Source organism: Chrysemys picta, chromosome 24, assembly GCF_011386835.1.
Source record: "Chrysemys picta bellii isolate R12L10 chromosome 24, ASM1138683v2, whole genome shotgun sequence".
Taxonomy (NCBI): Eukaryota; Metazoa; Chordata; order Testudines; family Emydidae; genus Chrysemys; species Chrysemys picta.
In genome coordinates this window covers 10,300,729-10,315,654 of record NC_088814.1, presented here as the reverse complement: position 1 = coordinate 10,315,654, position 14,926 = coordinate 10,300,729, and the positions used below count along the sequence as shown (strand labels likewise).

The following is a 14,926-nucleotide window of genomic DNA, read 5'->3' as shown; positions in this document are numbered from 1 at the left end:
GTTTTGGCTGAAATATTTTGATTGGGCGCATTTTGTTTTTCAAAACAAAATTTCCAAGGAAAGCAGGCATTTTTCACAAAAACAGTTGTTTAGTTAAAAATCCGATTTTCTGACACAAAAACAGTTTAGACAAGAAATTTCCGAGCAGTTCTAGGAAGCACTGTTTTGAGCCCCTGCTCGCGTTTCCCATCTTGTCCATATTCCCCAACAGTCACTCCCCACAGACCTATAAATCGGAGAGCTTGGGGAATGGATTACTACCTCTTTGCCTGAAAGATGAACTGTTTGTGTCTTTTTCCGCTCAGTCGAGTTGGTGGGCAATTTTTTAACAAGTATCAGGGGGTAGCCGTGTTAGTCTGTATCTACAAAAACAACAAGGAGTCTGGTGGCACCTTAAAGACTAACTGATTTATTTGGGCATAAGCTTTCGTGGGTAAAAACCTCATTTCTTCAGATGCATAGAGTGAAAGTTACAGATGCAGGCATTATATACTGACACATGGAGAGAAGGGAGTTACTTCGCAAGTGGAGAACCAGTGTTGACAGGGCCAATTCAATCAGGGTGGATGTAGTCCACTCCCACTAACAGATGAGGAGGTGTCAATTCCAGGAGAGGAAAAGCTGCTTCTGTAATGAGCCAACCACTCCCAGTCCCTATTCAAGCCCAGATTAATGGTGTTAAATTTGCAAATGCATTTTAGTTTTGCTGTTTCTCTTTGAAGTCTGTTTCTGAAGTTTTTTGTTCAATGATAGTGACTTTTAAATCTGTAATAGAATGACCAGGGAGATTGAAGTGTTCACTTACTGGCTTTTGTATGTTACCATTCCTGATGTCCAATTTGTGTCCATTTATTCTTTTGCGGAGGGACTGTCTGGTTTGGCCAATGTGCATGGCAGAGGGGCATTGCTGGCACATGATGGCATATATAATATTAGTAGATGTGCAGGTGAATGAGCCCTTGATGGTGTGGCTGATGTGATTGGGTCCTCTGATGGTGTCGCCAGAGTAGATATGGGGACAGAGTAGGCAACGAGGTTTGCTACAGGGATTGGTTCCTGGGTTGGTGTTTCTGTGGTGCGGTGTGTAGTTGCAGGTGAGTACTACACACCACCCTGATTGAACTGGCCCTGTCAACACTGGTTCTCCACTTGCGAAGTAACTCCCTGCTCTCCATGTGTCAGTATATAATGCCTGCATCTGTAACTTTCACTCTATGCATCTGAAGAAGTGAGGTTTTTACCCACAAAAGCTTATGCCCAAATAAATCTGTTAGTCTTTAAGGTGCCACCAGACTCCTTGTAATTTTTCAACAAAACAATTTTTGTTGGAAAATTCCGCTTCATTCAAACCAAAACTGTTAGTGGGAAAGAGTCTGATTTGACAAAGTTCCCATTTCAAAACTTTAAAAAAAAAAAAAAAAGATTCCAATTTGTCAAAACGTCCCGTTACGACATTTTCTAAATGAAAAATTCCAGGTTGAAAATGACTTTTCATTACAAAATTTAAGCTCATTGTAAAAAAAAAAAAAATAGAATTTTAGCATTTCAGTTGGTGGGAAATTTGGAATTTTTGACTTTTTGTCCCAATTCAAGATGGGAAAAATTTTCAAAATTGCAAAATGTTCATGGGATTCTGACCGGCGCTGGGCCGGGCTGCGATGCTGGTCTCGGCTCGGGAGACGGTCTGTGCTGCACGGGGCAGGACAGCTCAGGGACCCGAGTACAGGAGCTTTTACTCTTCAGAGCCAGGCCAGCAAACACAGCCTGATTCAAGCCAATGGGCGTTACTTGTCCCTGCAGTGAGAGACTAAGGCCCCGAGCTGGAAGTGACTGAAAGTGTTAGTGGCTCGGCTGCCTGTGTGAAATGAGTTGGGTGTGCAGAGGGATGAAGACAGGCCTCCATCCCACAGAAACAACCGCCAGCACCAACAAAGAGCCAGGCGGGTTTACTAAGGGGACTTGGCTGGCATATTGTCCTGGCTCACACAAACACACACACTCAGTCAGAGGCACACGAACAGGGGCCTTGCAGACACAGAGCCAGAGGGATTTGCTCAGGAGATTTGGCCGGCATGTCCTGTCTCTCTCTCTCTCTCTCTCTCTCTCTCACACACACACACACACACACACACACACACACACACACACACACAAGTCCCCTCTCTACAGGGACTTAGGGTCCCTCTACACAACAATTAAACACTCGCGGCTGGCCCGGGTCAGCTGATTCGGGCTCGCAGGACTCGGTCTGTGGGGCTGTGAAATTGTGGCGTAGACATTCGGGCTTGGGCTAGAGCCTGGGCTCTGGGACCCCCTTAAGTCCCTTGTAGGTCACCAGTTTGCCTGCAGCCCAGTTCAGTGGGGACGAAGAGCTGCTCCCACCTAGTAGATGGTTGAGATAAGTGTCACCATGTTTGAGGTGAGATCTAGACCTGTGACGGCGTGTGTCACCCTTTTAGATACAGAGTATAACCCCTGGTGTGTTGGGGTTCACTGAACTGGTCAGGCCAGCTGAAACTCATCATCTGATACCAGTGAGCCCCTTGCCCCCTGGCCGAGGGGTGCTCTTAGGGTTGCAATGAGTTAGGTGGGTCTCAGCTCCAGCTCCCCCATCACAAACTCCACCCCGCGCTTGGCACTGATTGGCCAGCTCCGCCGGTGGACATCAGGGAGGCGGGGGAAAGATTAGATAGGGCAGAGGACGGTACCGCTTTGACTCCGAACGGCAAAGGTGTCCTAACAGCCCCTTCCCATCCCCTCTTGTGCGCACAGGAGCATCAGGTGCCTGCGGAACATCATCCACTGGAACCTGATCACGGCCTTCATCCTACGAAATGCCACCTGGTTCGTGGTGCAGCTCACCATGAACCCGGCCGTGCAGGCGAGCAATGTGGTGAGTCCAGCGGCGGCCAGGGGGGGCTGCTACACGCCCAGCGTGCCGGGCATTGCCCAGCCCAAGTAACAATCGCTGCAGCAGCACGAGCGAGTCACATGGTCCCGGGGGGCACTGAAGCCTCTGGCCACCGCAGCTTGGCTGCTATTTTTAGACACGTTCGCTAGATTAAAGCTAGCGCTGGTCTGGCCACCCGGGCTGCAGTCCAGTCACACACCCGAGGTGCAGTGGGAACATATCCTGAGGGCGCCAGGCACTGCCCAGGGTCCAACGTTCCATGTCTGGGCATCTCGGGCACTGCCTTGGGTGTAATGTTGCACACCCAGCGTGCCGGGCACTTCCTTGAGTGCCACGTTGCACACCCAGGATACTGGGCACTGCCTTGGGTGCCACGTTGCACACCCAGGATACTAGGCACTGCCTTGGGTGCCACGTTGCACACCCAGGATACTGGGCACTGCCTTGGGTGCCACGTTGCACACCCAGGATACTGGGCACTGCCTTGAGTGCCACGTTGCACACCCAGCATACTGGGCACTGCCTTGGGTGCCACGTTGCACACCCAGGATACTGGGCACTGCCTTGGGTGCCACGTTGCACACCCAGGATACTGGGCACTGCCTTGGGTGCCACGTTGCACACCCAGGATACTGGGCACTGCCTTGGGTGCCACGTTGCACACCCAGGATACTGGGCACTGCCTTGAGTGCCACGTTGCACACCCAGCATACTGGGCACTGCCTTGGGTGCCACGTTGCACACCCAGGATACTGGGCACTGCCTTGGGTGCCACGTTGCACTCCCAGCATACTGGGCACTGCCTTGGGGGCCACGTTGCACACCCAGCGTGCCGGGCCCCGCCCAGGGTGGTATGTGATACCCAGTGTGCTAAGTCGTAGCACTGGGTGGTGCTGCCCCCACGTGGCACGTGTTGCCTGGCCCAGTGGGCGAGGTGCTGCCCAGCCGGGGTGGGCGGTGGGCCCTGCAGCCGAGAGCTGTCACAGTGACAAGTCGCTGCTGCTGCGGCTAGAGCGGCACTAACCAAAGGGGCAGGTGGTGCCAGCATGGGCATCGCCCCTGCTCGTGGCAGTGACCGGTGCTGTGCCTGGCTCCCAGCAGGCAGGCAGCTCAGGCCAGTGCAGGCTGGTCCCCGGTGATGTGGGCTCCCCCAGTGTCGAGGGCAGAGCCCTGGGGCACAGCAGGACCCACTGGGAGAAGCGGGCCCCGCTGGGTCTGCTGGGGCCCCATTGAGGGGATTCCCAGCCCCGTTATCTCTGAGCCCTGATATCTCACCAGGGGCCCTGCAGCCGCCGCAGCCTCAGCACAGCTGTCGGGGACGGGGGAGCCCATCACCACCCCTCGGGGCCCCGGCCTGTGTCTGTTGTGTGGTTGCATGTATGAGTTCATCCCCCGGAGCAGCCTGCCTCCGGGGACGCGATTAACCTGGCGCTCGGACCTCCCAGCCCCGAGGCCCCCCCGGGGTCATCTGAACCTCGGCAAGGTAGTGCAGAGGGGAGGAGACATGCACCCCTGAGCTTTGCCTGGGGAGGATGACGGGGGTGCCAGAGTCAGTCTATAGCCTAGACCAAGGGCTACTGACCCCCCCCCCCCGCCCCTGCTGCTTCCAGCTGAGGCACCAGAGCCCCCAGGGCTCCTCCACCCTGCCCCCCACCCCCACAGACCTGGCTAGTTTTCTGCAGACGGATGTGCAGCTCCTTGGGTTCAAACCCTTCCGGCTGCCCTGGCTGGGCTCCCAGCGGGGTCCCCCAGGGGTGTAGGCCAAGGGGTAAATATCACCAGCTCCAGGGGCTCTCCAGTGCTTTGCTTCTCGTGGCAGCGCCGGATTCTTCACAGCCGGCAAAGAGCTGAGAACGCGGGTAGGTGCTGGGCAAACTCCCCCGCCCTCCGCTCTGCTGCTGCACCTCGCTCCTGAGCCACAGCCCCCTGCCGAAGTTCGCACCCAGGGCTGCGATGTGTCCAGCAGGACCGGCCCCTTCTAACCCTCTCCCAGCAGCCCTCGCTTGCAGGTCAGCCCGGCTCCAGCCTGGCGTTGTGGGCGGTGATTGGCGGGAGATGGGGGGGTTACATGGTCTCTGTGAGGGGAGGGGAAAGGGGGGCATGAAACCATAGCAGAGGAGAAAAAGCCAAGTCCATGCCCAGGCCACCCCTGGAACATGCCCGTGGCTGGGGCCTCTCAGCAGGGAATCACCTGTGTGAGCTGCACCATGCGCAGTCAGCCCTGGGGGTGGGTATCACGATGCAAGCAGGTCGCACCTTGCGTTAATTTACTGTATGTGGAAGGCCATGGAGCGAGCCGAGAGGCGCAGGGATGGTGCAGTTAGGGGACTACCCTGGGACTTAGGTGACCTTTGTTTAAATCTGTGTTAAGCCACTGAGCGCTTGGGTTAGTTTGTGCCTCAGTTTCCCATGTGCTGCAGAGGGTTAATAGCAGCGTCCTGCTTCACAGGGAGTGTTGTGAGGATAAATATATGAATGATTGTGAGATGCTTTGATGCTACAATAACGGGGACTAGATAAGAACTAAAGTAGAGTCAAGAGAGTTGGGTTCTCTGCCACTGACCCACTGGGTCTCCTTAGGCAAGTCACTTTCTCTGTGTGCCTCAGTTTCCCCTCGGTAATATGGAGCTGCTGGGGCTTCCTACCTTTGAGCGCCTGTAGGAAGTGTGCTGTCTGTGTTCAGCACCAGATGACTCAAGCAGCCCAGCGGGGAGAAGAAACTCTGAAATGGCTGGGCTGATTGTTTTATGGCTTCATGGTCTGCTCCTAACACACATCCTCTCCTGCTTCCTTTGTGTCCCTCCCCACCATGGCAGGCCTGGTGCCGCCTGGTCACAGCCACCTACAATTACTTCCATGTCACCAACTTCTTCTGGATGTTCGGCGAGGGCTGCTACCTCCACACGGCCATTGTGCTCACCTACTCCACCGACAAGCTCCGCAAGTGGATGTTCATCTGCATCGGCTGGTGTAAGTCCCAGGAGTGGGCACCAGCGCTGCATGTGGGGGATCCGTGCAGACACCAGGGTGGGCACCAGCGCTGCATGCGGGGATCCGTGCAGACACCAGGGTGGGCACCAGCGCTGCATGCGGGGATCCATGCAGACAGCAGGGTGGGCACCAGCGCTGCATGCGGGGATCCGTGCAGACACCAGGGTGGACACCAGCGCTGCATGTGGGGGATCCGTGCAGACACCAGGGGTGGACGTCAGCGCTGCATGTGGGGGATCCATGCAGACAGCAGGGGTGGACACCAGCGCTGCATGTGGGGGATCCGTGCAGACACCAGGGGTGGACGTCAGCGCTGCATGCAGGGATCCGTGCAGACACCAGGGTGGACGTCAGCGCTGCATGCGGGGATCCGTGCAGACAGCAGGGGTGGGCGCCAGCGCTGCATGTGGGGGATCCGTGCAGACACCAGGGGTGGACGTCAGCGCTGCATGTGGGGATCTGTGCAGACACCAGGGGTGGACGTCAGCGCTGCATGCGGGGGATCCGTGCAGACACCAGGGTGGGCGCCAGCGCTGCATGCGGGGATCCGTGCAGACAGCAGGGTGGACATCAGCGCTGCATGTGGGGATCCGTGCAGACAGCAGGGTGGACGTCAGCGCTGCATGCGGGGATCCGTGCAGACACCAGGGTGGACGTCAGCACTCATGCAGGGGATCCGTGCAGAGCAGACAAGCACAAAAGTCCCATCAACGTTCAGTTGGACCCCTCTTTTTAAAATCATGTCAATGTGCCTAAAGAGTGTTTGTTGAGCACATTCCTCTATTAAGATTATTATTAGTGTCCCTCATACATAAGGTGGACTTTTATAAAAGAAATAACTTTCACAAGATACAAAATCTTTAATCTTAAAAAGGAGAAAGCTGCTGACTAAAATGTATCCGCATGAGTCACCAGTAAATTCTGGCTGACCGGACTCTGTAGGCACTCCTTTCCCCAGTCGTGTGGTCTTTGTTTTAAAACGTTCACCTCATTTTCATTTTGCCATTCACACTTCCAAGCCAGCCCGATATTGGGTTGAAAAAACAAGGAGGCGGAGGGGGAAAGTTCATGAAAACATCGCCTGCATTTGTCCCGATGTCCAGCTTTTGAATTTGCAAATTTCATCAGAAACCATCTTCCAGAGCCAGAGCCAGCGCTTTGGGGGTGGCGTCTCGTGAATGCCCCCAGAGTCCTGGTCAGAAATTTGGAGTAGATCTTCCCAGGACCTTCCTCTGTACTACTGCCACTCAGAGCGATATGTTTCTTTCCTCGCAGGTATCCCTTTTCCAATCATTATTGCCTGGGCCCTGGGAAAGCTATACTATGACAATGAGAAGTAAGCCTGATTTCTACTACGTCTATTAGCATCGGGAAAATATTGATCTTGACGCACTGCTCAGGATGGCTGCGGTACAAACAAAGAGGTGGATATGTTCCCACCCTAAAGAGTGTGCGGAAGGCCGGCTACGTGCAAAAGGTGGGGAAAGACAGACCAGAGTCTTCCTTGGTTTGGTGCTCGAGCCCAAGTCCCGCTCAGTGCCTCGCTGCCGCTGGGCTTTCCCCTTGAAGTGATAAGTGAGGATGACTGAGCCTGGGATCCTACAAAGTGTTTGCTAAATGGATCTGAGTTTTAATCTGCCAGCAGAGTTATATGCTGCCTCTGCCTGTGCCGTTTTCACAGAGACCTGCTAAGGGAGGACTTAGCTGGAACGTGACGTGTTCGTCCTGTGAACGGTGGCGTTAAAATTAGCCCATTTCGGCGCCTGACAACTTGCCTTGTTTGTCAGCCGCGGTTTTGCCTTGTGACTCTAAGACCTTTCCCGCTCCCCTAGGAGATGCACCGGTTGAGATGCACTTAAAGGGTGGCAAAACCCGGGTAGACACTCTCAGGACTTGTCCACATGGGATGTTAGACTTGTATACTTATACCGCTTTGGTTATGCCCTTATAACTGCCTGTGTGGATGCTGTAATTCCTGGAGAACAGGGTCACTTCAGTTTAGATTAGGGCACATCTACACTACCCGCCGGATCGGCGGGTAATGATCGATCTATCGGGGATCGATTTATTGCGTCTAGTGTAGACGCGATAAAATCGATCCCCGATCGCTCTGCTGTCAACTCCGGAACTCCACTGCGGCGAGAGGCGGAAGCGGAGTCGACGGGGGAGCGGCCGTCCTCACGGCCAGGTAAATCAACCTAAGATACTCCGACTTTAGCTACACTATTCGCATAGCTGAAGTTGCGTATCTTAGGTCTACCCCCCGCCCTAGTGTAGACTACTTCCAAAGCAACATAAACTAACCCAGCAAAAGGCCCTCTTAAAGCTTGCCTACACTCGAAATTGAATTCAGATTAGGGTAAAGTGTGAATTTAAAATGCCATTGCTCTTCCTGACTAATTCCACGTGTACGCCCCCTCCTTCCAGAATAAGAGTGCCTGATTCCTCTTTAGTTAAATTAAACTAAACCAGAGCAAGGTCATTTTATTCTAGAAGAAGCCTACCTCTCATGGCGCTGATCAGTCATAGCTATTCCAGAATAACTCCAGGTGTAGACAAGCCTCTATTCCGGATTAAGAGTCTCCACATGGGGAGTTATACCCGACTAGTTATTGTGCTTTAAATTCACACCCTACCTTACACCGATACAATTTCCCATGTAGACAAGGCCTTAGGAGGGGCTCTTCCGAGAAGTTGTGCCTAAATTCATGGCCCTGATGCTGACCGCCCCGTTCGCTTGGCTTGCAGATGCTGGTTCGGGAAGCAAGCAGGAGTCTATACCGATTACATCTACCAAGGCCCCATGATCCTGGTGCTCCTGGTAAGAGCAGATGTTCTTGCTCCCTTGATGATACCTTCACTCTTGTCCTGATTGTGGTGGCCACATTCTCCTAAGCTGCTCAGGCCTCTTTAGCCAAGGGAAGCATCCCTGCCCATGGGACTGGTGAAGGGGGAACGTTTCTTAGGAGAGCGTCTGCCTCAGCAGATTGAGGTCTCCTTGGAAATAACCACAACCCCCGAAATGCCCCTCAGTGTTTCACCCCGCCGAGCAGTGTGCCAGAGCAAGCCAGTCGGGGCGTCTGACACTCAGATGCTTCTGTGGGGCGCCCTGGGGAAAGCCTGTGGGTACCGCGACAGCCGTTGTACTGTGATTGGCTGGCAGCCCCCTGACAGGGTGACGTAAGCGGGGAGAGCGAGGGATAAAGAAAGAGCAGTGCAGGGATGGAGCTAGCTGGCCAGCATTGCTTTGGGCAGGAAGGACGGGTTAGAACGTGACGTAGCTGCCCGGCTCAGCACTGGACGTCCCATCCAGTGCAGTTGAGCAGCTAACTAGACAAGGCCCTCGTCAAACCGTATGATCCCGACCCAGCTACTAACCCCACCACCCTGCAAAATCTGACTCCCTTGCTCCCTTAAACTCTTTAAGCACGTTGGGCGTTTTCTGTTTGTACAGCATCTTGCACCCTGATCCTCCAGGTGCTCCCACCATATAAATAATAACTGGAAATCACACTGAAAATTGATCCCCTTTCTGCACCCCCAAGCTATCCTACACCCCAACTTCCAACCCCACCTTTGCACCCTGCTGGGAGGAGGCCCTCCCTGCTTGATTCCTCTCCCATCTGGAAACCACCCTCCCACTTGTAACCCTGGGTCTGTCCCTCCCATTCCTGCCTCCCCCAAATTCCAAAACTCCCCCCCCCCGCAGGGTTATCACTGCTCCCCTCTTCTCCTAGCTGCCAAACGCCTTCTTGGGTCTGAATCAGGTCAGCTGTACCGTGTAGACAGCTCACTGTCCGCAATGGACATCTACCAACCATCCCAGATGGGCACTATCCTGAATTCCATGGCAAAGTGGTTTGCCCAGATTAATAACATTATCTATTCCTTGTATTCTTGTAGCATTTCCAGGCCCGAGGCATGGATCAGGGCAGCATTGGGCTAGGCACTGATTTAGTTGGGAATTGGTCCTGCTTTGAGCAGGGAGTTGGACTAGATGACCTCCTGAGGTCCCTTCCAACCCTGATATTCTATGATTCTATGACCCAAATGACAGGGTCTGCCCCAAAGAGCTACAATCTAAGGATAACGTTGAGCGACAATGGGTGACTGTGACAGCCAGGGGAATACAAGACAATCCCGGTCGGTAAAACAGGCAGCAGACGGTATCAGCACACCAGCTGCCTAACCGGCGTCTAGGTTTTCTTCAGGCTCACAGCAAAGGGGAGTTTTGAGGAGGAGGACGAGGTGGTTTTGCTGACGTTTACGGGGAGCATGAGAGGCACGAAGGTGCTTGTCAGAAAATGTCACGAACGGGCGCCGGAGGCTGGCGTCACTGGCCGAGCAGAGTGGGGCGTCAGCGTCTGGGTAGCGAACGAGAGCCGAGGCGGGGATAGGCTGTGAGAGCGAAGACGAGCGGTTTGTGTTGGATGCAGTGAAGGGCGAGCCAGTGGAGGGGCCCCGGGGCAGAGTGCTGGGAATCAGCATCTGAGCCAGCACCCTGGTCGCAGTCCAGCGGCCTGGGCTGATTGAGGCGATCCGATCCAATCGGGGTGGGGAAGTAAATGAGCCCATTAACGAGGAGGCTGGAGAGAAGAGCATAGGGAGGCCGTGTCGGGGGAAGGAGCAGAAGAGAGAGAGGCTAGTAGGGCTGACAAAAGGGAGTTCTCTGGGAGGAGACACCTCTGCTCCCCCCACCTTCGGAGAAGGGGCAGTAAAACTGGGGGGGCGCTGTAAATCCTGCGCCTGCACTAGTACGTTGAAGGTGGTGGAGTGAAACACTGCCCGGAGGTATAGGCCTGTGCCAAGCAGAGGATGCCCCGTCCCAGAGGGGTTGCAGTGACAAGCCAGGGAGATGCTGTTTGAATGGATTGAGCCTGTAGGGAGGCCAGAATATTCCCCATGCCTGGGAAGTTCCTTTTCCGCCTTTAAAATTGTCACAAAGGGAGCGTCCGTTCCACCGCGTCTTTGCTAAAGCAGCTCAAACAGCACGCGCCAGACCAGCCCTGGCTTCTCAAGGCCTGAGTGCGCTTGGCGAGGAAATGCACCGGGACTCGCCAGATGGGATTCGGCGCAAGGTGTTGGAGAGGCCAACCTGGGCACCTCAGTCACGTGGTGTTTCTGGTCCTTGCTCAGCTGACCGACCCTGGTGAACAGGAGATGTGAAGGAGTGAGACACGTTGGGACTTGGCTTTGCTCTGGGGCAGGTGGGACTTGGGACGTGTTGGCGCAAGGGGAAAAGCCCCTGTGGCTACTCCTCCCTTCTCACCAATCAGTAATAATACCCAGCATTTTTAATCACCAGTATCAACTGGCCTCCCCTCTATTCCTCTGGATAATTGGGCCTGGCTTCTCATTTCCCAGCCCTTTAGGTAGCCAGACCGTTTTTAATGTGTGTCAGTTTTGCTTGGCCCTGTCTGCAGCTCCCCCCATGACCTCATTAATGGAGCAGCAAACAGGGAAGCTGCCAGGCAATGGATTGATTGCCTCCGGGACTCACAGACGCTCACTCACCTTTCTCTTCCTTCTTTTTCTTTCTTTCGCCCCCTGCTCCACCCCTCTGTCTTGTAACCCTTCCCCTCCAGCTCTCCATCTCATCTCCATCTCCCCCCACTTCTCCCCTCCCCCGGAACAAAGTCCAGATCTGACACTGAAGTTGCCCCCCGAATGTCTTGCTAATAAAATGCTTTGAAGGTGCTAAATGTCTCACTCCTTCACATCTCCTGGTTACAAGGGGCGGTCAGCTGAGCAAGGACCAGAAACAACACCACGTGACTGAGGTGCCCCTTCCCCGCGTGCCGTCCAGCCTGCGTGTTGAACGAGGTGGGGTCCTGTGGAAATCATGGAAGTCATGAAAGACTTAGAGCGGGATTGACGTTATTTTCATCAACGCTTTTTTTTTCCAGCAAAAAAATGGCTTTTTTAAAATAAAACTGACATTGTTATTTCTGAGGTTTTTTGATGAAAAACCATAACCCCCCTCCCCCCCAAAATTTTATCATATTGAAATGACTCCATGAATTTCCCCAAAAATGGAGGAGAAAGGGTTTATAAGTGCATGTAATTCTGCCCTTGTGAGACTGCAAGATTGGGGCAACTCGGGGATTCCACATCACATGGGCCCCATTTACGATCAGAAAGATGCTTTTCCTACAGACACCCATTGGGATCTGAGAGTCAAGCTGGGTCTTTTCCTTCTCCTTCAGCAACCCCAGGAATAAAGGAATAAATGAGGCCCTCGGTAGGATGTCAACCGAATTGCTGGCTACGTTCCAGTCCGATACACTGGGCCAGCCCCAGGGGCTTGAGTGAGTTTCATAGAATCACAGAAGATTAGGGTTGGAAGAGACCTCAGGAGGTCATCTAGTCCAGCCCCCTGCTCAAAGCAGGACCAACACCAACTAAATCATCCCAGCCAGGGCTTTGTCAAGCCGGGCCTTAAAAACCTCACAGGAGTGGCTGATTGGACGCGAGTTCTGTCGCGGCTGCACAGGAAGGAATAGATTGTACCTCACTTGCCCAGAGCTCAACCAGGTGCCAAGCAGCGATGGGAGATGATTCCCTCCAGTGCAAGGGGGGTCACTACCAAGGCAGTGTAACCAGCCCTACACCATCACCCCAGGGCAGGGTGCAGCCAGCTTTTCCACCCTCCCCTCGGCAGTCCAGCTCGGCTCCTGGGGCACGTTATGCTCCCTTATGCCAGACTTGAGTCTGGCCCTTTGAGATCAGACCTGCTGTCTTGAGATGAATACATCAGTCGCTGGGTGCCAGGGGCATAGGGCAGGTGGCACGGCTCTCGGGGGGGTCTGCTCCCCTCTAGGGCCGGGTTCCCCCTGCCATGCAGCAGCCTCTCCTCCTGCATGCAGTGAGTGAGTCTGGATCGGCCGGGTCTGATGCCCGCCTTATGCCAGGGTAATCGCTGAAGCACAGCTCAAGGCCGAGGGGCATCCGGATGGATGGGCAGCAGTGCCTGTCTGCTCAGAACTGGCCCCCGGGGAGAGAGCACTTGTCTCCCACCAGCATACGGGTAATGAGGCCTTTTCATCCTCTGCCCGCCGCAGAGGCAGGGCGGCATGGCCGGGTGAGGCTGTCTCTGATGCACGCCTCCCTGGCACCACGGCTCTCTTTGCAAGTTTCTGCCCTTGGGGGATGATTCCCCCCTCCCTCCCCCTGAGCTGTGATGGCACCAAGCAGCCATCGGGGTAACTGCATTCTCCAGCCAGCTCCTGTCGCTACCCCCGGAGTGGGAACAGAGAAGTAGGGCGCGGGGGGCTGTGCTTTTTCCCACCATCTGAAGCGAAACAGGGTTAAGGTTTCAGCTTCATCTGGTGACCGACCCCCAAGAGACGGGGGCTTGGCTGCATCTCTAAATGGAGGGGCTCTGTCCCATAAGATTTATAGAGGGGCTATTTGAGTCTCTGTTCCAGTCTGACCTCCTGTCTATCACCAGCCCTTAAAGCTCACCCAGTGACGCTGGATTGAGCCCAGCGACTTGTGTTGGACTAAAGCATTAGCTATCCACCTCTCCTGGCAGCCAGCCCTGACCCTCTGGACACATGCCTGGGCCTGACCTGCAGCCAGATCCAAGCCGCCCTTCTTTCTCCACGATCAGGGAGGCAGCCAAGCTGCATGGCCCTATGCAGGGTAAACCACTCAGCCGGAGGTGCCTCCCAGACCGACCGAGAAGCCCCAGAAACACTCAGGAAGCCGGAGGGGCAAAGCGTTTGTGTGACAGACGCAGCCATGGCTGGAGCGGGAAGCTGCCAAGAGGAACCAGCCAGGGACTCCAGCTGTTCAGAGCAGAAAAAGCCAAAGCAGGAACCTTGGGACATTCAGAGAACTTCCCATCGCCCCTGCCCTGTCCCCCTCGTCCACTTCCCTTCCCTTCTCTTTCTGTTCATCTGAGCCCCTCCTAACTCACCCCCCACAAAAAGAACGGCATTTGCTGCCGTCCCAGGGCTAGTGTGTTTCTACCCCTTCCCTGCTCCGGGTCTGGCGGCTCTATTTCACTTGTAAGCTCCTTGGGGCAGAGACCAGCAACTATCCTACGTCTGTACAGCACCTTGCACAGTGGGGCCCCATTCTTGGTTGGTCCTTAGGCGTGACCGTAATAATCATGATAAATAACATGATATGCAGACTAGCCACTAGAGAAGGATTTGATGCACGCTTGGCCAGTGGGTTGCAAACTATTGCTAGCCTGCAGGAGAACAGTGGTGAGCAGGAGTCAAGACTGGGCGGGGAGTATGGCCTAGTAGGCGGAGCCAAGGTTAGTGACAGACTAACCAAAGCGCACACGTATTGAGCCTGTCGGCTTTGAAAGCTTCGTGGCTGAGTGGATTAGCCGCAGAGCTGCCGCATTAGAGGCCTGGGTCAGTAGAATGGTTGGAAGCGGCACAGAAACCGAACCAGCAGCCAGTCAAGGTGAGAATTGAGCACCTTGGCTTCTGGCTCTGGGCTCTGCCGTCCCCTAGGGTGTGGGGTATTTGGTGAGGAGCCTCATTCCCCGTGGGCGTGAAATCAGGACCCAGTGCAAGTGTCCAGAGGCAGAAGGCTAGTGCTATGGGCAAAGCCTCTGCAAGGCTTTCAGGAGCTGTTCTCTGGGCACTAGATTTTATTTTTTCTGGAGTCCTTTCGGGATCGTTCCATGGCGCGCGGGGTGAGGCGTGGGAGCCGTGTGAACACTGGCGACTTTCCACCTTTTGTCTCTGGCAGATCAACTTCATCTTCTTATTCAACATCGTCCGAATCCTCATGACCAAGCTCCGAGCCTCGACCACCTCGGAGACCATGCAATACAGGTAGCAGCACGCACGCCAGAGTGCCACTGACAGCCCACACTGCAGAGTGACAGGTTGGCTGAGGAGGGCTCCCAATTCACTTCTCTCCTGGCGTACAAATAAAGCACCATGGAGAGCTGCCCCGACTAGCCACCGGCTGCCCAAGAGCTGGGCAGTAGTGAAGGCATGGGAATGCCCCGGCCTTGCCTCTCTGGTCTACCCTCGGCACTGGCTGCTCCTAGCA

At 54.7% G+C, this 14,926-nt stretch overlaps 1 protein-coding gene across 8 annotated transcripts in view; it reads left to right on the top strand.

Annotated features, from left to right (window-relative positions):
• CRHR1 (corticotropin releasing hormone receptor 1) overlaps positions 1 to 14,926 on the top strand; it is a 107,450-nt gene that overhangs the window by 75,587 nt on the left and 16,937 nt on the right. For 5 of the 8 annotated variants that reach the window (XM_065577700.1, XM_065577702.1, XM_065577699.1 and 2 more), the window contains 3 exons: positions 2,773 to 2,893; positions 8,651 to 8,723; positions 14,618 to 14,703. In XM_065577700.1, the coding sequence (XP_065433772.1) occupies positions 2,773 to 2,893; positions 8,651 to 8,723; positions 14,618 to 14,703 (280 nt within the window). Of the gene's footprint in view, positions 1 to 2,772; positions 2,894 to 5,727; positions 5,882 to 7,177; positions 7,239 to 8,650; positions 8,724 to 14,617; positions 14,704 to 14,926 lie in introns of all 8 variants that reach the window. The other 3 variants (XM_065577704.1, XM_065577705.1, XM_065577703.1) reach the window with 2 other exon arrangements.